The sequence below is a fragment of the Phodopus roborovskii genome, unplaced genomic scaffold (assembly GCF_943737965.1).
Source record: "Phodopus roborovskii unplaced genomic scaffold, PHOROB, whole genome shotgun sequence".
Lineage (NCBI taxonomy): Eukaryota > Metazoa > Chordata > Mammalia > Rodentia > Cricetidae > Phodopus > Phodopus roborovskii.
In genome coordinates this window covers 2,212,425-2,236,360 of record NW_026125665.1, presented here as the reverse complement: position 1 = coordinate 2,236,360, position 23,936 = coordinate 2,212,425, and the positions used below count along the sequence as shown (strand labels likewise).

General features: G+C 50.6%; 1 protein-coding gene across 1 annotated transcript; it reads left to right on the top strand.

Annotated features, from left to right (window-relative positions):
* Positions 1 to 746: 746 nt before the first annotated feature.
* Positions 747 to 17,768, top strand: Rab8a (RAB8A, member RAS oncogene family). Its single transcript, XM_051178203.1, has 8 exons — positions 747 to 914; positions 7,372 to 7,432; positions 10,056 to 10,116; positions 13,154 to 13,231; positions 14,497 to 14,586; positions 14,981 to 15,046; positions 16,233 to 16,283; positions 17,082 to 17,768. Exons 1-8 carry the CDS (start codon positions 791 to 793, stop codon positions 17,172 to 17,174), a joined length of 624 nt encoding a protein of 207 aa, XP_051034160.1. The 5' UTR covers positions 747 to 790; the 3' UTR covers positions 17,175 to 17,768.
* The last annotated feature ends 6,168 nt before the right edge of the window (positions 17,769 to 23,936 follow it).

Sequence of the window (23,936 nt, the reverse complement as noted above, 5' to 3'; positions counted from 1 at the left end):
CACTGTCATTACAGGGTACTGCCACTGTCCTACCAACCCCTGCCCCGCTGAGGCTTCTGGGATCGTCGCGGGGTTGGTGGAGGCCGCGTCTTCAGTGCGCCTCAGGGCCTCGCTCGTGGGGGCTTACGCGGCGTTAGCATGGGCTGTACCTCAGTGTGTCCAGTGGTGGGCGCCAAGTCCGGGAGCAGTCTGGAGGCCACCTTCACCAGCGCAGAAAGTCTGCAGAGCTAGCTCAGCAGCACATGTACTTCCCGCGCTTCGCTCAGCGCCCACAGCGACTGCGCGGTCTGTGAAGGCGGGAAAGCTGAGGCGTCCTCCGCGCGCGTGCGCCCTCTGCTGGAGCCAACCGTCTTCCTGCACGCATGCGCACTTTCACCAAGCCGTCCCCACTCCGCAGATAGCGCGCGGAATTGTTGGGGTCCCTCCCGTCAAGGGCGGGGCGAAGCCACTGAAGGGTTGGGGGGTGAGGAGGCGCGGCCAATCGTAGCCACACCCACCGCTCGCCATTTGAAGTCCCCCACTCCGACTCTCCACCACTAGCCAATCACAAATCTCCCTAGTCCAAGGGTCAGCCAATGAGCTGTGCGGCCCGGCGGCTTCCGGCTCTGCGCCGGATTCGCCTCTTGCCCCTGGGCTCCCTGCGACGGGCGGGGCTCTGGAGGGCGGGCGTCAGCCTTGGTGACGCGCGGCGGGCCGAGGTCCAATAGGGGGCGGGATCTGCGATGATGGACGGGTCTAGCGACCAGTAGCGAGGCGCCGGCCGTACTTCCCGTCGGGGAGAGAGTGTAATATGGCGAAGACCTACGATTACCTGTTCAAGCTGCTGCTGATCGGGGACTCGGGGGTGGGGAAGACCTGTGTCCTGTTCCGCTTCTCCGAGGACGCCTTCAACTCCACGTTCATCTCCACCATAGGTAGCGGGGCCTTGGGGTGGCCGGGGCTGGGCGCGCCCCTGTAGGGCTGGGCTGAGGGATCGAGTCAGTATCCATCCGGGCCGAGGATCCGGGAGGGTCGCGGGGTCTGGCGGAGAACCTCAGCGGCCTCCACCTCCCCGAGGGGAGCCCGGGCGGTGGCGGAACGCCGGGGAACGAGGTGCAGACGGAACACTCAGGCTGCTGTCTGAGGGAGAGCCTGCCCTGGGCTGGGGTCCTAGCGCCTGTCAACTCTCTGTCCTCACAGCAGCCCTCGAGACTGTAATTTTGGGAGAGATCCCCGTCCTATAAAAGAGGAAACTGAGGCATGGAAATGACACCTGACCTCGTGCATCATTTCCTATGTGGCAGGCTCGGCCTGTGCAGTATCAAACACTGAAGTGTTCTCGTGTTGGGTGCCGTGTCGCTGGGGGAGGAATTTGAAACTGAGGGTGTGGCACGCACTGAAGGTCGCAGTCTACATGTGTCAGGGATGAGATTTGAACCCATGTGTGTCTGACCCCCAAATTCAAGACTTAGCTGTCCAAGAGAGGTGAGCCACCACCGTCAATTCACCTTTAAGTCAGGACTCCAACCCAAAGTCCTCCTGCCTTCTGCCCGAGGAGTGGTGCTAGCACCTGTCATCCTGGTGGGTATATGAGAAAAAAGTTCCAATGAGAAACTAAGATCAGCCATGGATACGTGCAGCCTTGACTTCCCTATCCCGGTCGCAAGACACCACCTATCACTTTCTGAACAGCTTTCCTCCAGGGCTGCCTCACGGTGTAGTTGAAAAGAATTGGCTTGTGATTGGCAAAGTTCTGATGTCAAAAATGGCAGACGTTGATCCTTACCTTGATAGTTATGGCCCTAATTGAGACAGCTGGACCTGGAAGTAACTCTGTCAAACAGAGTGATCTGTGTGCTGTTTGGCCCTGGAACGAGAGACTGGTCCCTAGACCTGATTTATCCCAAGCCAAGCTGTTGTTCAATTGTTGCATCCCTGGGTTCTATCCCCAGTGCCCTGAAGCCAGATGTGCTGGCAAACAGCTGTAATGACAGCACTTGGAAAATGGAGGCAGGAGGATCAGGAGTTCAGGGTCATCCTTGGTTACACTGTTCAAGGCCAGGTTGAGCTACACGAGACCTGTCTTGGAAAGAAAAAGGAAAACTTAGGGAATGATTTCTGTGTAATGCCAACTAAGCCATACTGTCTCCCTGACCAGACCGTTGTGTGCTAATGTCATCTAAGCTCTCCATCCTAGTGGGCACGCAAAACAGTCAAGTGGCAGGTGTCAAGTCCAGAAAATTATACCTGGACTCCAGGTGCTGTCCATCCTTGAACAAGCTCTACCCTGTCTGATCTGAGTTGGTTTAGAGTAGATGTGGCACTGTCTGGTGGTGGAGGATTAAATCTATACAACAAGTGAAGAGGTCCATCTGGGGAAGCAGAGAGTTTAGACACTCCTGGACACGGGTGCATCTGCAGCTTCTCCCCTCCCCCACCCAAACATCCAGCTTTGGAGTCACCCTTAGGTGAGGGAGGACCAAGTGGAAATGACAGTAGCTGCCCACAGGCTCTGGCTTGCTCTCAACGCCGACCTCAGTTTTCCAGCCTCAGACACTTCCTAGTCACCAACATATTAGTTCAGGGTGGTGTTTGTTTGCTTGCTTGCTTTGTAGTGTGTGTGCTCATGCATACCCATGCATGTGTGTGAGTGCAGGAGGGTTAGAGGTTCTTCAGTCACTCTCCACTTGCTGCACTTGCTGCTGCTGGTTCTTTTTTTTTTTTTTTTTTTTTTTTTAATTTATTTATTATTTTATTGGGAGGGTACAGGCATGCTGGTGAACATGTGGGAGTCAGAGGACAATTTGTGGGAAGCTGTTCTTTCCTACCATGTGGGTCCTGGGGACTGATCTCACGATGCCAGGCTTGTGGGCAAGTATCCTTACCCACCAAGCCATCTTTGCTGAGTCTCTCACTGAATCTGGAGCTCAGCAAGTGGCTAGACTGGCTGTCCAGCTAGCCCCAGGACCCTTCTTTCTCTGTGTCACCAGCACTGGGATTGTAAGTTGACACCACCATGCCCAGTTACTTTTACATGGGTGCTAGGGATCAAACATGTCCCTAGCCCTTTGTTTGTTTGTATGTTTGTTTGTTTGAAATAGGCTGGCCTAGAATTCACTGTGTAAACCATGCTGTCCTAGAACTCATGAAAATCTGCCTGCTCTTGTTTCCCAAACGCTGGGGTTACAGCCTCCCTGCTCCACTGGTTTTGTTACATTTATTTAGTGTGTGTGCACATATGCCTAAGTCAGGAGACAATTTGTGGGAGTTAGTTTTTTCCTTCCACCAAGTGGACCCCAGGAATTGAACTCAAATCATCAGGGTTGGTGGCAAGCAACTTTACCCAATGAGCTTTCTCGTAGGCCTGTAATATGTATTTTACATCTCAAGTGTGTTTTATTTAGTTTTTCTTTTTTGAAGTACTGGATATGGAGCCCAGGTTAGCCACATGTCTGACCACTGACATCTGGATGGTTTGACACTCTTGATCAGAAAACCAACTTAGAGATGGCCCTCCTAACAGTGAGGTGTGAAGGTAGCACTTGAACCAGGATCTCTTCCCTCCCCAAAGCATCATTTTCCTACAGACCTCTGTCTTCTAGGAAAGTTAATCTCCTTGACCTTAAAATTATAGCCTCATAATTCTGGGGCCTCATAAAGTTTACAGTTCCTAATTCAATTCATATGTTAATAGAAACTAGGAGAGCTCTAGACCAAAGCAGGATTCATGGCCAGGGCTGGTTACACAGTGACCCTGGACTTTTGTGTGTCACTAGGCATTTGTGACACACTGGGAAATGTCTCTGGGAGAGTCTGCCCTGGCTGCTTAGTCCTAAAATTATGTAGGAAGGTGCATCTGTAACAGCAGCCAGCTGTTGTCACTGTGTTCATTAATGATCAGGATTGAGTGCTGTGTGCTTTCTGGAAGCTGTGGCCCTGTGGTAGACTCTTTTCCAGAGCTGTATGCAGTGTTTGTGGTGTGACCCTGGCCCTGCAGCTCCCAAAGTCAGTTCTCAAGCCAGGCTCAGAGCCCAGCCACTCCCTCAGGCCCGCTCATTGTTTCAGCAGACACTGTAGCCATCTTTCTGTTATTTAAGATGGGGCCTTGTGTAGCCCAGGCTGGCCTGAAATCCCTATGTAGCTGAAGATAACCTTAAACTCCTAATCCCCCTGCCTCCATTTTCAGAGTTCTGGGATTGCTGGGACATACCAGCATACCCAGTATTTTGGGAGTAGAGCCCAGGACACTAGGTAAGCAGTCTATCAAGTGAGCCCCAGTCACAGTCTGTTTTTTAAAATTTTGACATTTTTTTGTGTGTGGGTGGGTGTTCCTGCCATAGTGCATATGTGGAGGTCAGAGGACAGCTGGGAGTTAGTTTTCTCCCTCCATCATGTTCAGTCCTGGGTCAAACTCAGGCTATGCTGCAAGTGTTTTACCCACTGAGTCATCTCACTATGTGTGTGTGTGTGTGTGTGTGTGTGTGTGTGTGTGTGTGTGTGTGTGTGTTTTGCCTAGGCTGCCCTAAGACTCTTGGGCTTAATCTTTCCTCATACCTTAGCCTCCCAAGTAGCCTCAAACTTATTTGTAGCCACAGCTGGCCTTCAGCTCCTCACCTCCTTCTTCCACCTGCAAATCCTGGGATGATAGGTGTATACCACAACCTCTGGTTTTTGTGGTGCTAAGGTTGGAACTGAGGCCTGTGCACAGGCTAGACAAGTCTTCTGCCTACTGAACCACAGCCCCAGCCCTACACCCATAACTTTAAAAGTTTTAAAATAACATTTATAGTGGCCAATGTGTGGCGGTCAAAGGACAGTTTATAGGGGTTGGTTCTCTACTTTCACCATGTGGACTATAGGGATAGAACTCAAGTCATTGAGCTTATTGGCATCTTTACCTACTGCCATTTGCCAGCTTGGACAGTGGGTAGTCTGTGTCTCCTCCAAACAGGACTGGAAATCTACAGAGGACCCAGGCATGATGCTTGTAATCCCAGCATTAGGAAGGCTGAGGCAGGAGAATCACTGTGAGTTTCCAGGTCAGCCTGTGCTGCAGGGTCTGCTGTGGTGCTGCCCTCTGAGTGTAAGAGCCACCTCCTGCCTCCCTTCCTCCCTCCCTCCCTCCCTCCCTCCTTTACCCTCCTCTCGGATGGGGACTCTCTATGCAGCCCTGGCTAGTCTCAGATTCACAGCTGGCTACCATCTTAGTAGAGCCCTGATAACTGGACTGTTGACCTTCACTGAAGGTGGAATGAGGCAGCTTAGCAGACCTTTACCTATGCTGTCTGCTTCTGTCTCCGATGGATGAAGTACATAATGTGTGAGGCTAAGAGTGGACTCTATCCTTGTCACAGTGGAGGTCTGTCTTGCAGCTTTCAGTGACCCCCTTACCCATGCATCTGAACCAAGCCCACACGGTTCACCCAGCTGGGCTTAGGTGGAATTGTTCCTTCGGTCTCTTGTTAGACTTAAATAGAGGCCTATTCAGATCTCCAGGAAAGTTCATAAAACAGTGAGGTCCTGTCTTTTAAAAAAAAAAAAAATGTAGGTCAATGAGATGGCTCAGCAGATAAAGACCCTTGTAGCCAATCCTGACAACCTGAGTTCAATTCCTGGGACCCACATGGTGGAAGAAGAAAGCTGCCTCCTGAAGTGCATCATCCTCACCTCACAAAACTATATATATGTAAACCAAGTGTCATAGTATGAAAAAGATTTGAATATCATCAGGCAGAGGGTCCTAAGACATCTCTCTTGCTTGCCATGGGATAGTTGTTTATGGTGTGTTTAGTACTGGAGTGGTAATGGTGGAGGAAGACCTCACAAAGCCATTTTGAACAACTTGAGCAGGAGAAGGGCACCAGATGACTGTGGAAGCAAAGAACATTCCAGAAGAGAGAAGAGCAAGCGTGAAAGCCCCTAGGACACTTAGGATGTGTAGGGGACTGGCATAGATACACAGTGTCATAGTCATTGTTGTACTGCTTGCTGTGAGGCGACACCATGGCCTTGACACTCTTATATAGAAAAACATGTAATTGGGGCCTGCTTACAGTTTTAGAGGGTTACTGTATTATCATTATGGTAGAAAGCATGGCGGCATGCAGGCACTGAAGTAGTAGCTGAGAGATACACCCTGACCCACAGGCAACAGAGAGAGAGACAGCTTTTAAAACATCACAGCCCACCCCAGTGACATATCTCTTCCAAGGCCACGCCTCCAATTTTTTTAGTCCACTTAAACAGTTTCATTCTTTGGTGAGCAAGCATTTAATACATGAACCAATGAAGGCCAATGACATGTGGGTTCCAGACATCAAACCCAGTCATGAGGATTGGCAGCAAGTCCATTTATCTCCTGAGTCATCTTGCCAACCTTTAATTTGGAGAGAGAGAGAGAGAGAGAGAGAGAGAGAGAGAGAGAGAGAGAGAGAGAGAGAACGGAAAAAGAGAAAGAAAGGAAAAAGACAAAGAAAGGAAGGAAGGAAGAAAGGAAGGAAAGGAAAAAGAACTATCATAACTGACATCTCATTGATCCATCCATTTAAAGCTTACAGCTCAGTACCTTTTGGTATGTTTTGAGTTGCACATTCATCACCATAATACATTTCAGAATGTCTCCTTGTGCCAAAAAGAAACACCAGCACCTTCATGCCCCTCAGCCCTTTATCTTCCCCACATCCTGCCCTGGCAACCTCAGGCACAGTTCTAGTCTCTAGATTTGCCTGCTGTGTTAGCCTGATCACTCCATATGTGGCCTTCCTTCCTCTCTGGCTCCTCTCGCTCAACATTATGTATTTGAGGCATCTCCACAATGTTTCTACCATGTGAGTCCTTCATTCGGTTCAAAGACAGAGCAGTATCCCACCAAAGAGATGGCCTGTTGCTGGTCTTTCTGCTTGTTTCTGAGCCCAGTGGAAGGTCAGGGCTGAGGCCAGCTGTGGACATACTTACACTTAGGATTGTTTTGGGGTTTTGTTGATCTTGAGACCTGTGCAATGGCTAGGGAGAGAGGATATGGCCCATTTGCAGCTCAGTGCACTGTGGGGTAATAGACTAGCTGCTGGATGTTTTGTAGTGCAGGATCTGGCCTGTAGATGCCCACTGTAAGGCTGGACCATGGTGGCAGGAAGAGTTGGCTAGTGTGAGATGGGTCTGCCCACCTCCCAACACCTATCAGCTTCCTTCCATCTTCCTTAGACCCCCCTACAGTCTCAGGCTCTGATTCTAGCAGAGGAGGGTCTTTCCAGAAGCTTTCAGTCTTGTTGGGGTAGAGATGACCCGAAACCCAGCTGCTGCTCCATAAGCCACAGCACCTGTCACCAGCCTAGGCTGGCAACTTGGGAAGTGACCTGACCTTAATAACACCTTTTATTCTTCCTTTTCTTTCAGGAATTGACTTTAAAATTAGGACCATAGAGCTTGATGGCAAGAGGATTAAACTGCAGATATGGTGAGTGCTGTTGCCTTGTGCAGCCTTGCAATGTGACCCTTCATTGGGCTCCATACTTGGAGCAGAGCTGTTGGTGCCCCCTCCCCACACATACTGTCTTTATCTTATTTATTTGAGGCTGTGTCTCTCTATTCAGCCCTAACTGTCCTAGAACTCACTGTGTATGTAGACTGGGCTGGCCTCAAACTCACAGAGATCTGCTTGCCTCTGCCACCTGAGTGTTGGGACTGAAAGGGTTCACACCACACCCAGCTCCAGGATGACTTTGAATTCCTGATCCTCTTGCCTCCCCTTCCTGAGTGCTGAGATGACTGGTTCTATGTCACAGCTCCTGGATTTTACACTGATGGGAGTGAACCCAGAGCCCCGTGCATGCTAGACAAACAATCTACCAATTGAGCAAAATTCCTTGGTTCCAAGCCCTGGCACGCAGTTTTCCTCAGAAGGTACCAGAGTTTCATACCCAGCTGAGGCAGCCATGCTCTGCTGGCCATTGGAGCCTAGTGGTTGTGTGAAGGGACATAACCTGTCTAGTGAGTTCAGTGTCCCAGGGTGCACAAGGTTTGCGTTGAATCTGGAGGAAGCCCTCTATGCCAGGAGGTAGCCAAGACAGCAGAGTCAGGGAAAATACTTCCAGAAACTTTCAAATGTGGGAATTGAGAGGATCCTGAAGGCCCAGGGCTCAGAAGATAGGCCATAAGTCACAGCTCCTGTCACTAGCTCTGTTTGGTGGTTCTGACTTCCCAAGGGTCTTGGGGGATAGGCAGAGGTGGAGTACAGGACACCTGGGCTGTAAATTTCCTTTCTCTTTTGCTATGAGAGAGTCCCACCATGTAGCCCAAGCTAGCCTAGAACTTCAGTCTTTAGCCTCAGGTTCCCAGGTCCCGGGATGACAAGTGTACGCCACCACACCCAGCTGGGAGTTTCCTTCCAAGCCCACGGCCTCACCCCAAATTTTAAAGGCTTCATACCACTTCCTGTTTTCTCCCCTGATGAGAGAGCCCAGGCCTCACTTCCTGGTGTGTGGACCTGAAACCCACAAATAACCTTAAAGCTAAGGCCAGGCCTAGAGGCCATGAATATCCTTAGCCCTGAGGGTGGCTTCACCACCAAAGTCAGTCAGGGAAGTGTGAGCATGTAGGTCCCCAACACTGGTGTGGACTTGAGTAGCCCAGCATTCTGGGAGGCCGAATCCAGCCAATCTTGGGCAAACAGACCCAAAGAGCATGCTACAGTGGGACCTGTGGCATACATCTGTCATCCTAGTCCTCATGGGGTGGACGGGAGGGTCACAGCAAGTTCTAGGCCAATCTGTACTGCATAGTGCAAACCTGTGTCAGAACCAAACAGAAGGGTGTGCTCAAATGCCCACCAGCCTGGCACCCCTGGGTAAAAGCACAGAGCCTGGGTGCCCCTCCCCCATGGCATGGTCAGTTCTCTTTAATCTCAGCATGAGCCATCACCCAGATTGCCAATATCCCTGGGGGAGCCAACTGGGTGCCCTTGTCTCTAGCTAGTCAGCACCCCACAGTCTGACTTCAGACCTTGAACCTGGATAAGGGAGAATCCTTGTCTGTCCTCAGGGTTTGGTCATCAGTTGTGGCCACATGGTAAGTGGACCCATAGAAGTTCTCCACTTCCAATTGGTTGGCCATGCAGCAGCCTTTGTGCCCAAGTCCAAAGTGACACAGTTCCAGCAAGCCAGGCCACCTGCCATGACTCCTCCCTTTCCACCTCACCCCTCAGCATTCTTAGCCAAGGGGAGAGTCACTGGAAAGCTGGCCTGGGCTGCAACTGGCATTCTTCACCATGTATGTCCCCTGCAGGTGCCACCAGCACGTCATCTCAGAACTACAAATAATAAAATGAGAGCTTTCAGATTCAGTGACAGAGCATTGCCTTAGCACACACTGGTCACTGAATGGCTCAGCAGGTAAAAGGTGCTTTCTGCCAAGTCTGATGACCTGAGTTCAATCCTCAGGACCCACACTGTAGTAGGAGAGAACCAACACCTGCTTGTGCTGTGACCTCACAAACAAATAAGAAAACATTAAAGGCAAGAGGTAGAACACAGACTCAGCACTAGACATTTCTGTGTAATTCAGATGGCCAGAGCCCTCAGGAGGAACCATGGGCTCAGGGATGAAAAAAAACATTTCCCTGACTAGATCACTTTTCCTCCCAGACCTCGTTTGTATTAGACAAACACTGTACCACCAGGCACACCCTGTCCCTTTTCTATTCTGTGACAGTGTCTCACTGTGTATCCCAGGCTGGCCTGGAATTCACAGTCCCCTGCTAGACCTCCCCAGTGCCAGGGGAACAGGCAAGTATGTAACTATGTAAGGCACCTGTTTGTAAACCACACATCACACACCCCAGGTACCCACCATGTTCTTCCCAACAGCCTCAGCATCAACTGCAGGGACCCTAAAATAATACTAGAAGCTAAGGCATGGAAGGGCAGAGGGGGACACAATATAGGGGACTTGGAAAGTCCTCCGCCTGTCACTCCACAGTCCCCTTCTGTGTCATAGGAATAGTCCTGCTTCCTGAGCAGGAGAGACTCAAAGGAGAGATCCAGCAGGCCATAGATATCACTAATATTCTTCATTCTTTCTAGGGACACAGCTGGCCAGGAGCGGTTTCGGACGATCACAACAGCCTACTACAGGGGTGCCATGGTACTGACTTTGTTCTTGTTTCTGTTGCTTTTGAAGTGTAAACAACCATCAGTAGGTGGCAGTAAGAAGGCCTGTGTGATTGACTTTTGTTTTGTTTTATCTTGTTGAAATAGTCCCAAATGTAGCCTGGGCTGGCCTAGGAACAAAATCCTCCTGCCTTAACTTCCCAAGTGCTGGGATAATAGGTGTATACCACTGAACCCAACTTGTTTTATGTGTTCTAAAAGAGTGGTGTGTGTGTGTGTGTGTGTGTGTGTGTGTGTGTGTGTGTGTGTGTGTGTGTGTGTGTGTGTTCATGTGGGTGCACATGCATGTGTGTATATGAGTGTGGAAGTGTGGAGGTCAGAAATCAGGTCATCCTCCAGCATTGTTCCTTGATTGCTCTGACTTGGAACTTGCCAGGTAGACCAGGCTAGCTGTTGATGAGCCCCAGGGATCAGCCTGTGTCCACCTCCCCAGTGCAGGGATTGCAGTACAATGCAGCATGATGCAGGTTTTAGGATCAAACTCGGGCTCATGTGGTAAGCACTTTATGGACAGCCTCCTTTTTGGTTTGCTTTTTAGACAAGACTTTCTTTGCACCAGGCTAGCCTGAAACTCACAATTCTCCTGCCTTAGCCTCCCTAGGCTAGAATATCACAGGTGTATGCCACCACACCTGGCCAAGTCTTATGTCTTGAGGAGCCTGTGTTCCAACTCCTCAGGCAACCCAGGACTCAAACTGGCTTTAGAGAGGTCATTGTGCCCTAACCAGCTCCCACAACATCATCTTCTCATCCATCACACGTTCCCAGGCCTCAGAGCCAGTGCAAGGCTTAAATGGTGAACATATCTCGTGTTGAAGGACGAAGGAGCACCAGGAAGCCCATCCTTCAAGGGAGAACAAACCCTGGCTGGCCTCTCAATACTGAGAAAGGCCACATGGGCCACATCAGTGTCTCTGGAATTTGCTATAACTTAAAGGCCGGATTTATTTGGAATTATCATTATCCCATCTTCCACCTGGGCCTGTAGCCAGATGACATGTCAGCAAACTCACCCCCACAGATTTCCCCCATGGAGATGAGGGAGGCAGTGACCTGGTCCTGCTCTTGTGAGACTATGTAAAACAGAGCATCAAGGGACAAAGGGGGGAAGGAGGAGCAACCCCAGCCCTGCCCAGAACCCTGGGTCACACTCCCAGCTTTGTCTCTTCTCTGAGAAAGTAGAGCATGTCCCCAGGCTGCTATGAAAACAAATGGCCAACTTTTCAGAGTCCCATTCTCCCTATCACCCTGTACCTTCCATAGCTCAACCTGTCATTTAGAACCATAGACCTCAGTTCCTCCCCCTAGGCTGTCCACAGTGTGAGGACAGTGTGCGTCTCAGTCCCTGTGCAGGCCTGATGCCTGAGAATTCATGAGGACACCTGAGGAGCCTGGGAGCAAAAGACATGAATGACAACATTAAATTAAGTATTTAGAGGAAGTGCAGCCAACATTGGAAACTCAGTTCCATGCCCTGAAACATTAGTACCCTCGTTAAAATTAATCCTGTTTTGCCCCTTGAGGGTACTGGGGCCTGAGTTCGTCACCCTGAGCCCCTCACTGCCCTCCTACTCCACCACCACCCCCAGCACCCTTGGTCTTAGTCTGGTATCTCCTTGGATCATGGCTGTGTCCTGAGTACAGGTATGGACATGAGCGCTGCTCTGCAGCCAAGACCCCAAGACTTGCCCTGCACCAGCACCAAGATGGTGGCAGTCTCCTTCAGTGTTGTTTTGTTGAAGCACGTTCTTGCCAAGTAGCCTAGGCTGGCCTTGAACTTCTGATTCTCCTGCCTCAGCCTACCATGTCTGGTTCACAAAGTACCATGATGGAAGCCAGGGCTTCATGCACTCTAGGCAAATGCTCTACCACCTAAGCTATATTCCCAGCCCAAGTTTTTGTTTTGTTGTTGTTTTGAGACAGGGTATCACTGTGCAGCCTAGCTTGGTTTTGAACTCACAGAGATCCACCTGACCCAGCTCCTGAGTGATGGTATGAAAGGCATTCATCACCATCCCTGAGCCAGTTTTTCTCATGGCACTGTCTCTGTACCTCAGACTTGTGGTACACCTCTGCTTCAGCTTCCTGAGCGCTGAATTACAGGCAATAGCAGCTCCTGTTACTTTGTGTTTATTATCATTTCATGCTGAGAGTGGAACCCAGACCCTCACAGCCTGCCATTGTGCTATGCCCTGGCTGATTGCTCCTCTTCCTTGGCAAATGTGAGTAGTGTTCTACACAGGACTGTACTCACTAGCCAATGCCTGAGGAGAGGAGCAAGCAGGGCCTTGGCTGGAGCCAACTATGGGCCTTAAAACTTGGTCCTATGTGGGCCTTGTGATAGTGGAATGGAAGCTGGGCTATTGTAGGCAACACATAAATAAACCCAGGACAGTACCAGATTATCAGAGGGTGGTTGCTCTTTTTCACACATCTGTTCTGGAACCCAGGCTGGTCTCAAACTTGCAGGAGTCCTCCTGCCTCAGCCTCCTGAGTGTTAGGATTTCAGGTGTGTGAACCAGCACACAGGTGTCCTGGACTTCAGTCTTAATCAAAAAAATCTCATCTCCCTATGCCTCAGTTTCTCCTCTACAGTGACAGTGAGGCAGTCTGCTCGGGCTGGCTGAGGCTGCTTTCTGGATCTCTTGGGACCTGTGCACCTTATCAGGTGTCCCCTCAAAACCATTAGGGATCTGACTAGACCACTTACCCTGGGATGCTGACCCCCACCAAGGGCAGGGCCTGAGGCCCCAGCCTCAGGTTTCTGCCTGCTGTAAGTCTGGCACGTCACAGGTATGCTGTCAGGTATCGAAAGAGGTGCTGGCTCAGTCTGGAGGCCACTGGAGAGTTCAGGCCCACGTTTCTGCTGGCACAGCAGGTCTAGCTTGGGAGTCACCATGAAGGTAGGGAAGCTGACCGGCTGGGCTGAGACAGTGGCCACAGCCATTCCTGATGGGTGCTCACCCCATGGGGTGTCTCAAAGCCCATTTTGTTTCTCTTTCCTCACCCAGGGTATCATGCTGGTCTATGACATCACCAATGAAAAATCCTTTGACAACATCCGGAATTGGATTCGAAACATTGAAGAGGTGAGGGCACCTTTTTGCTTCTTCTCCTAAGGTTATATCTCAGAGTCAGGAGCGTGGAGTACAGGCAGAAAGTGGGGAATGGAACCAAAACACCTGCCCTCTGCCCAAACTTGCCATTGTCCCAGGACCCATATAGTAGTGTTTGGCTGATCTTGCAATTATCACTGTTTGGGGCCACATGAGCATTTGGCTCTTTATAGAGAGAGAATGTTCTAGAGCAGCCAAGACATGTAATTTGGATGGTGTGTTACAAACATTTTGAGCTGCAGCTGCAGAGTGTAAGCCTGTCCAAGCCCATATTCAGGTCAACAGCTAGTCATAAAAAGAGACCCAAAACTGTGAAGAGACAAGGAGGCAGCCAGCCCAGCCTCCCCTCCCAAAGCTAACTTTGTCCTCTGACCAGTTGCCACACCCCTTACCCTTCCTAGCCAGCTCCACCTGTGGCCATGATGACTAAGCAGGTAAGGCATTGGGTCTAGGATGTCAAGAACTTTACCCATCTATAAAGCCACAAAGGAGCACATGTCACTGTGGACCCAGGACTGGTAGACGCCCAAGCCAGGCTAAGAAGCAGACCCTTTGTTTATGAGCAGTTGTTTTGGGCTTGCTCTGGCTATAGATGCCATTTTGGTCAAAAGAGGAGTCCTGAATTTAGCTTGGGACATCCTAAATGGGGTCCTCTGGTGGACAGGAGGTGTGGCAGAGAGTGGAAAAGTGTTCCCTGACAGCAGAGTTGATGTCCCTTCTGCAGGGGACAACTGGAGGACTGACAAGGGAACTGTTTCTAGGAGAGAGGTCAGAGCTGGGCCAAGCCTTTGTGCTCGTGAAGAACTTAGCTTGAAGTTTTGGCTGTTCTAGGCACAGCCTTGTTTCCAGAACCTAGAGAAAGAAGGTTCTAAAAAGGTCCAAGCAGGCATTGAGGCTTCAGCTGGCAAGTTGCTCAATGGGTAAAGGCACTTGCCAGCAACCCTGACATCCCGAGTTCAAGTCCCAGAACCCATGGAAAGAGACAGCGGACTTCACGTAGTGTTCTGCATGGTGTGCTGCATGTGCATGTACCATGGTGTGTGCATGCTAATGCACACACAGAGACTAACACAGAACAGTGGAGTGGGTGTGGATAAGGTCTCAGCATCGGTTCTGGGAGCCCTGGCCCTGACAACCATGGCCCATAGAAACTGTTTACAGTTAAGCAGAGTTCAACAACTGGGAGCATGGGCTGTCAGCCCCTGACGCTTTAATCCTGATCACCCTGTTCTCCTCAGCATGCCTCTGCAGATGTGGAGAAGATGATACTGGGGAATAAGTGTGACGTGAATGACAAGAGACAGGTGTCCAAGGAGCGAGGAGAAAAGGTAGGTGCCAGAGCCAGTCCCACCCCAGGGGGACCCATGTGCCCCTTCATAGTCTTTTGAGCAGAGGATGACATGCCATGCCTGGGGATGGAGGAGAGAGCCAGGCAGGGCTGGATGGCAGAAGCTGCTCATGCCTAGCAACAAGAACTTAGCCGTGAGCTCCAGGCATGTCCCCAGGACCCACCAAGGCCAGCCACAGCGCCACAGCAAGGAACAGCTGGGGCATGCTGCCTCTCCCTCCTCTACTCTGCTCCCTCCCTACTTGGTGCAGTACTATCACAGTGAAAGTGATACCCTGTCCAGGTCTATCACCACTTGAGCTTTGTCAGCTCTGCCCCAACTTCATTCCTGAGGGAACCCTGGGTGTTCACTGTTTGTGTGTCCCCTGTTACAGCTAGCACTCGACTATGGGATCAAGTTCATGGAGACCAGTGCGAAGGCCAACATCAATGTGGAGAATGTGAGTCCCAGGCTCCAGGGAGACCCCTGCTTGTGGGATCGGTGCTCTGGGGTTTGGGGGGCTTTTCTTTGGGAGGTTCAGCCTGGAGGATCCAGAGGGCCTGTCCCTGGCTCAGGGGCCCCAGTCCAGTGCTGCTGATGGGGCCTGTGCAGTGCCCTTTGTTGGGTACTCTGGACACATGTCACTGGCTGTCAGCAGGTAAGGGGAAGTGAAGCTCTGTCCCAGCCAACCCAGTACATAGGCCCAGCTGCACTCACCTCAGCCACACTGCTAATGGACAGCCCCAGTAGGGAGCCAGGTCTCAGTGCTGTGCCCTGATCCTCATGCTCTCTCCACGGCAGCTGGCCCTCAACTCCACATAGCCCTAATGACATTCAAAAACAGACACCTATAGTCCCAGCTCTCAGGAGGCTGAGACAGGAGGATTACTGGGGCCAGCCTGGGCTAACACAGCAAGACTGTATAAGAAAATAAAATCATCCATATCACCCCATAAGGTACCCAGAGGACAGTGGACCTTGACCCCTCAATGACCTTCACCCTCACTCCTCCCATAAGCCACCTGGGTGAGCCCACCCTTCCCAGCCTTCACTGCATCCCTTCCCTTTTCCTGCCATCAGATTCTTTTCCTGTCTAGCCCTACCACCCAGGGCAACGCCTTCATGCCTTCTTCCCTGGCATCACCTCCCAGGTTGCCAACCCTGCATAGAAAACCTAAATCCAACCTGCCTCTGTGTGTTCTGTCTACATGGCAGTGGGCAGGCAGACTGGCTTTTGTAGGTATTTTTCAAGAGAGGAGGAGGCAGTATTTTGGTGAAGGCAGGAGAAACAGGAGTTTGAAGCCAGCCTGGGCTATGAGAGAACCTCTCTAAAATAAAAGGGAGGGGGTTGGCATGGACAGACACAGCCAGGGGTAGCTACTCCTTCCAGGCCCTCCAGACCCTTCCAAACCAGTTAACCACTCAGAACCTTTGAGCAAATCACATGGTCTCCTATGGGCCTCTGTCAAGGGCCAACTGAGGAGAGGTGGCCACACAGCAGGCCTCTGTCCCCAGGGTGCTCTACAGAGGGTGACAGATAGGGGCCTAGTTGGAGACAGGAGGAAGTGCTAACTGGAATGTGTCCCTTACTGCCTGCCCATTACATCCAACCACTAGAGGGCTCTGACAGCCTGCTCTTTCCACAGGCATTTTTCACTCTTGCCAGGGATATCAAAGCAAAAATGGACAAAAAATTGGTGAGTCTGAGTCCTTCCTAAATCTCGATGTGGGGTTCTGTAGAATACAACTATCATCACTACCCAACCCAGGTCTACCATCCTACCCTGTGTGTCTGTGTGTGTGCATGCATGTGAGTGTACATGTATGTGTACATGACAGCCAGAAGTCAGTATCAGGTTGTCAGGTATCTTCATTCAATAGGAATTGTCTTAGATTTTGAGACAGGGTCTCTCACTGAACCTTGCTGGTTAGGTTGAGCTAGCTAGACAGTGAGCCTCAGGACCCTCCTGACTTGTTTTGTTGTTGTTTTATTTATTTTTTTTTTATGTGTTTGGTGTTTTGCATGCATGAATGTGTATGCACTATGTCTGAATACCATGTACTTGTCTAGTGTCCTCAGAGACCAGAAGAGGGCATGAGCTCTCCTGGATCTGAAATTACAGACAGTTATGAGACAGTGTAAGTACTGAAATTGAACCCAGGTCCTCTGAAAGAGCAGCCAGTGTTCTTAATTGTTGAGCCATCATTCCTATGCCTATTTATTTATTTAATTTTTGAGACAAAAGTTTTTGTGGCTGGTATCAATGGTAGATGAGTGGGAAGGGTGATGGGTGTGTACTTGAGTGGTTAATAGGGAATAGTTGAATGGCAGGGACGGATGGGTGGCTACTGGGTGATTGGCTCTGGGGTGATGGATGTCAGAGTGGTTAATTGGACAGTGGGGGGCAGATGGACTGAATGACTGACAGCTGAATGCAGGTAGCAAGTGGTGCTCACAGCCCACAGTAAGTAACAAGGCACACTTGTGACTTCAGGAAGGGAACAGCCCACAGGGGAGCAGCCATGGGGTCAAGATCACAGTGGAGCAGCAGAAGAGGACCAGCTTCTTCCGGTGCAGCCTCCTGTGAGGACAAGGTCACCGCTACCCTGAGCCTGGCTCAGCCCAGCTGACTGTGCCTGCCCCGGGCGAGCCTCCACCTCCGCTGCTTGGATACAGCCACCCGGACACAATTGAGAAATTGATTATTTTAGTAACCGTCTGATCTTTTCCACCTTCAGGGATGGAACAAGTTAGAATTTTGCTGTTTTTCCTGTGTCATCTGCCAGTCAGGCCTATCCATCCCTTGTCATATTGCCACAGATGGAGAGAGGTGGGGTGGGGGCATTTCAACACCATCTCCAGCCTTCTGTCCCTGCTCCTCCACCACAGAAGTGAGGCCAGCAGCGGTGCCCAACCTGCCTGGCCCTATACCCTGAGCACCGCCACAAGAGCCACTACAGGCCAAGCCTGACACCTGCCTTCACCTGTCAGTTTTGGACAAGTGACAAAGAACCATGTCCCCTGTCTCCTTACATGTCAAACCAAAGGGAAGCACAAACTAAGGAAAATCCATGTAGAGGATTTTGGAAGAAGCGGATGGCTCTCATGGCCACAGCAGGATGGGAGTCTGTGTCCAGCACTGAGGGGACACTGTACCCCCAGCAGGCGACTCCACCATCTCCACCACTCACCCATGACCAGTCACTGGACCACCTGCCTCAATGGCACCAAAACCACCTCCCTGCTCTTCTCATCCTCTGGCTGGCTCCAATCGGACGTTCCTTTTCTAGCTGAGATGATTTTTTATTTTTCCAGATTCCTAACACCATGAAATGATTCCGTCTTTGATTTTCTAGCAGCATACCCAGGTGGTCAGGAGCCAGCGTGATTGTCCTGGCCCGACGGGGGCACCTGGTCCCTGAGACCCCGACAGGCATTCCATGGCACAGTGCCGTCCTGCAGTCTGGTGGGCTGTCGCTGTCTTTACCCACCTGTATTTTGACAGTTCTGTTCTCCCGGAGAGACTGATTGGGACCAGACATCCTGGCGGGAGGGGTGGGGTGTTGCCTGGGAGCCCCTTCCTTTTTACTCTTAACCCTTCCCCATGCTGCTGTCAGTCCAAGCTGTCAGCATCAAAATCTCCCTTTTTTGAAATTAAAACCAACATACCAGCAATAGCCACCTTCCCCTGGAGTGTCTAACATTTCCCATTTACACTGATCAATACACTCGAAAACAGATTCAAGTGCATTTGAAAAGAAGCACCCACCAGGTTGTTGTGTTTAGTGCCAGGTTCAATGGATGACATTTAGTTAAAGTGGACCCGGCCTGGAGAGATGGCTCAGCAGCTGAATACTTGCAGCTCTCCCAAAGGAGCCACCAGCCATCCATTACTCCTCAGCTAGGGGTGGGACTTCACAAGCCCCTCCCCATCCATGTGGTCCTGTGCAGGCCTTGTGAGTGCAGTCACAGCAACCATCTTGTTTGGCAAATATTGTTTGGCTACAGACCTCTTCCCCTCTGGCTCTCACTGCCTGCTTGCTACCTGGGAAGCACTCCACACTCCCCAAAAACCTTGCCTCTAAAAAGTCCACCACCTCTTATGTTCACAGAGCCAAACTTCCAGCACACAGCCTTCCTAGCCACAAGCTCTAGCCAAACTATAGCACACTCTCAGCTAAGATGACTCACTATTTAAAAAAAAAAAAAAAAAAGTCAGCTAATGAAGCCAGACTCAGTGCAGCATTTGGAAGGCAGAGTGGGCGCATCTCTGAGTTTGAGACCAGGCTGGTCTACAGAGAGTTCCAGGGCAGCTATAGACTATACAGAGAAACTGTCAGGAGGTTGAGGGGAGTTAATAGGGTGAGCAAAGGAGCACAAGAGAAAGTGGGCAGAAGCTTGCAGAAATCTGCCAAAGTAATCACATATCACATGCTAAACCCCTCATAAACAGACTGCCAGTGTGTGAAGGAGCCATCTGATGTTACTGTCTGCACCCAGGTTTCCATGGAGCAATCATGGAGACTCCTCCTCCCAGTGAACATGTGCTTGCTTAGCACAGACCTTAGCGTGTGTGCAGATGGCTAGTACCACACTGAGCCACCCAGATAAGGGTTTGTTTGGACTTGCGTTTTGTGGTTTTTTGATCAAGGATCATTATGAAGTCCAGGCTGCTCTGGAACTCGTAGCAGTCCTGTTGCAGTCTCTGGGTGCCGGGATGACTGGCAATCTTCACCAAACCCTGCTGGCTGTGTTCTGAACCCTTACTGTGTGTGGACAAAAGGAAGCTGCCTTACCATGTGTGCCACGGAGGGACCCCAACTCCCTCTCACAGGACAGTGGGAAGAGTCAGGAAGATGGGGTTGGGGCTGGAGAGAAGAGGTGAGCAGTGGCTACAAAGGCACACTAAGATCCTGCAGGGGTGAAGAGATGCTGCCGTGGTTAAGAGCACATGTTGCTCTTGCAGAGGACTGATAAATCAGTGCTGTAACACAAGGCACACACATACATGGTACACAGACACACCTGCTGGCCAAACAACCATACATATAACACCCTATATGCATCATAAGGGATATCCCTGTAGCATTATTTGGCCCTCAGAAGGACATCTGGTCCTGTCAAGCACATGTGTAGTCTGGGTTCCACAATAGTTTCACAGAGCAGGATTCAAGGCTGAGGTTCATTACGAAGAGTCTTCAAGAAATAATAATGGCATGTGTCTTTTCAGTATAACAAGGGTAATAATGGCAAAAATATCCAAGATAAAAAGCATTAAGGAACAGAGCATGGGAGTTGGCAGGTCTTCCCCAGCCTTGGAGAAAAGAACAGGAGGGAGAGGGTGTGAAGCCAGGTTGGGAGGGCTTTTTAATTTTATTTTTCTATGTTTGAGTGTTTTGCCTGAACCACATTCATGCCTGGTGCCCATGGAAGCCAGAAGATACATGGAATTCCTTGGAGCCAGAGTTACAAGTGAGCCACCTTGTGGGTGCTGGGAACCAAATCTTGTCACTCAAGCAAGGGCAGCTAGTGCTCCTAAACACTGAGTTGTCTCTCCAGTCCTTGGGCAGATGTTTTTTGTTTTTGTTTTTTGTTTGTTTGTTTGTTTTAACACAATCATAGACTTAAAATATCCTCCCCAAAGTCAAGTTTAGAGCATGTTTTATCACCAAGTCCTCGTGAGTAGGCACTACTTCCTGTTGTCTCCCTTGGTGAGTTGCCCCTGGCAGCCTGCCATATGCTCCTGTCTGTGGATTTGCCTGCTCTGGCTGTATGCCAGTTGTCATGACACTCACTCTTTTGTGCCTGACCCGTATTGTTCTGGTGTTTGGTTTTGTTGACACGAAGTCTCGTGTAGCGCTAGCAGACCTGTTTTTGATATGTAGACCAGGCTGGCCTGAACTAACTGAGATCTACCTTCCTCTGCTTCCCGAAGGCTGCCATTCAAAGCAAGGATCCTCACATCCAGCAGCAAGTTACTAGTTTATAGCCTGGGGCAGAACTTCCTGCATTTTCATGGTTGAGTAATATTCCAGTGTGTAATACCATGTTTTGAGTGTGTCTTCTAAGGTTCCTGGGCTCACAGCTCAAGCCCAGTGTAGTAGTAGAAATTATTTTTTTAAACTTAATTTTTTTTTTTTTTCTGTGTTCAGAGGACAGCTTGCAGGAGCAATCACTTTGTGATTCCTGGGGACCAAACTCAAGACATCATGCTTGGCAGCTAGTCCATTTACCCCCTGAGCCAGTATGGCCCAGACTGGCCCAGATCTAGCCTTCTTCCTGCCACAGCCTCTCCGTGCTGGGATGAGAGGCATGCTATCATTTCTTTTGTTTTGGCCTTGACATCCAGTATGATACCTGCACAGAGCTTAAGGCCAACTAGTGTTTGTGAAATGAACAAAAGAATAAGAGAATGAACAAAGGAAAGAGTAGAAGCAGATGCCCTTGGCAGACAGAAGTATAAAATGGCGGCTCTGTCCCTTTCCTACCCACCCCTGCCCCCAGAGTTTGTGGCCCAAGCTGATGCGGTTCAGCTGCAGCTACCTACCCTGAGGATTGTCGACTGGAGCTCACCCTATGAGGTCAATAAAAGAAGCTGACCTCTCCCCATTATTTTCCATCAGGCAACCCTGTTTACACTGCCTTGGTGGCCACAACTGCCCCCTTCCTTCCTTTGGGTGCTGTGTCCGTTTGTGAACCACAGACATGGGGGGGGGGTAGGGGAATTCTACTTTGACTGCTGACAGGAAGATGTTATCCTGTGGACGACCGCAGCCCACGAGCATAGCCAAACAGCTCGTGTTCTCTGAGACTGAGCCCCATGCACAAGAGAGCCCCAAAGGCCTGACTGTCCAGGTGACACTGTACTGGTCTGGTACCTCCTGAACTCTTCTGTCCTTCACCACGGAGGCTGGAGACCAGCCCATAGCAAATGTGAAGAGAATCGTAAAGGTCAAGGGAGTTACCTGAAGTTGGCTCAGCACCGAATTATTAAGTCACAATAACAGGCCCCAATGAGCTGACTCAGCCAAGCCCCTGGGCCCTTTGCCTGAGTAGGTCTATTGTGGGACTGACGCTGGTTTCCTTCTCTGTTGGGCCTTTGTCACCTTGGAGACTCCCAAGCCCTGGTCACCTGGGAAAAGCAGGGGATCAGAAAGGCTCCCAGTCCATCCTAGAAGGAATGAACTTCCAGATGCCCTGGAGAGGAGAGAGTGGCTTTGCCACTTGGTGCAGAGCCAAGAGAGGGTGGGACAGGCTGCTCTTAGCTAAGTCAGCTGTGCCTGCTAGACACAGAGACACATCACCGAGGAGGCAGGGTGTGCACAGGAGGCCTACCACCACACGCACGCGTGCACATGCAAGTCCAGCATGGTCTGGGCCTGAATGGAGCTGCGGGTCCTATCCAGTACCAGAGAAAACATGATCACACCCGTAACCCAGCACTCCAGGGGTGGGAGCAAGAGCAGGGCTTTGAAGCAGCCTCCGCTATGCAGTGGGTTCCAATCCAGCCAGGGCTTCATGAGGCCCTGTCTTGGAAAAATGATGGAAATAAAATAGGTTTTTTTTTTTTTTCTTGCTTTGGTTTTGTTTGGGTTTTGAGTTTGAGTCTCACTGTGTAGCCCAGGCTAGCCTGGAACCCCAGATCCTCCTGCCTCAGGCTTCCAAATACTGGGACTACAAACCTGAGTCACATCACACTTTTATATTGGCCTAAAGGGCAACATGACTGAAAAGTGTTATTTCAAGTGTATTTTTGCAAAGGAAGGCAGGATAGAGCTGTGTGTGGCCTGAGGCAAGTGAGACCATGAGTTTGAGGCTACCTTCAGCTTTGTAGTGAGACCTGTTTCAAAGAAGCCAACGGTCCACTAGCCCTGTCTGTTCTTCAAAGTCTCTGTCCAACCTCAGGACTTTTACACTTGCTGCTCCTTGTCTACACACTGTTGCTGTACCACGTACTCACCAACAGGTCTCCTACTTGTCCCCTTTCACTATCTAACTGCCACACCCCCATTTCCTGATGGCCAACTTCTTTAGGGCTGCAATAAGGGTGGGAAATACAGCTCGGTTGGCAGACTGCTTGCCTTGCAAGCATGAAGTTCTGGGCTCCATTACCAGCAATGCATAATCTGGGGGTTCCATGGAGCTGGTAATGAGTTGATACTGAGCAAAGGCTTGGCGGGAGCCAATATCAGCTTCAGATACAGACAAAGCCCTGAGCTTAGTCCCGCCCTAGTTCACCTGCTGGAGGAAACAGGAACCGCCTGGGGCTGCCTGCCCTGCCCCTCTGACGTGCAGACCCTGAAGTGAAACTAAGGCTTCAGCAGCAGCTCAAAGCAACACAGCCCGGGCTCTCTGAGGTATGTAGCCTGCATCTGAAACCTGTATCTGGAATCCTGGCATCCCTGCATCCCAGCATCCCAGCTGTGGAGCCTCTGGGGCTTCAGCACTGGGTGGGGTAGGACTGGGAGATGAGGGAAGGGCTTACCGGAGGAAGGGACCGTTGCAAGCTCTGTCGTGGTTATCCACACCTGTCATTCCAGCACTCTGGTGGGTGAGGCAGGTGAGACCATGAGTTTGAGGCTAGCTTCAGCTTTGTAGCGAGATCTGTTTCAAAGAAACCAACGGTCCGCTAGCCCTGTGTCCTAAGCAACAAGAGTAAGGCAAAGAGGGATAAAGTCCCTCCAGCTCCTTGGGGTCCAGCTGGAGCCAGCAGAGAAAGGAACAATGGGAAGCTCAAGGAGAAGGGAGGGAAGATTGCCAGGGTTTTGTGGGCAGGGGAGGAAGAAAGGCTGGCTGGAGGAAGGGACATTTGCTTTGGGTCTTGAGAGATGTATAGGAGTGTTGTGAGGTAAAAAGAGAGTTCTATGCCAGCTTGTGACTGGGCTCAGCTGTATTTTAGACAGAGGCAGATGTAGAGTCCCGTCATGACGGGATACATTCTGGGAGATGTTGTTGGTAGGTGATTTTGTCACAGTGCATACGTACACAGCCTGGGCAGGGTTGCCTGCTGCACCCTTGGGAGCTGGGACTCCAATCTGCATGAGTACTGTGAGAACTGGAGCACCCTGGTAGGTGCTATGAAGCATGGTGAGTAATAAAATAAGAAAAGGGAAGTAAAAAGGGAAGGGCTGAGGAGGTGGTTCACTAGACAAAGCACTTGGTGTAGGGTCATGAGGACCTGAGTTCAGATCCCCAGAACCCACCTGCAGTCCTGTAGCCTGGCCGGTGATGGGCACCTGCCCTCCTGGCATGTGGGAGGCAGTAGATCCCCAGGGCAGCTGGCTAGTCAGACTCTCCGGCTCTTTCCAAGATCCTGCTTCAATACATAACTGGGTGAAGGAAGAAGACA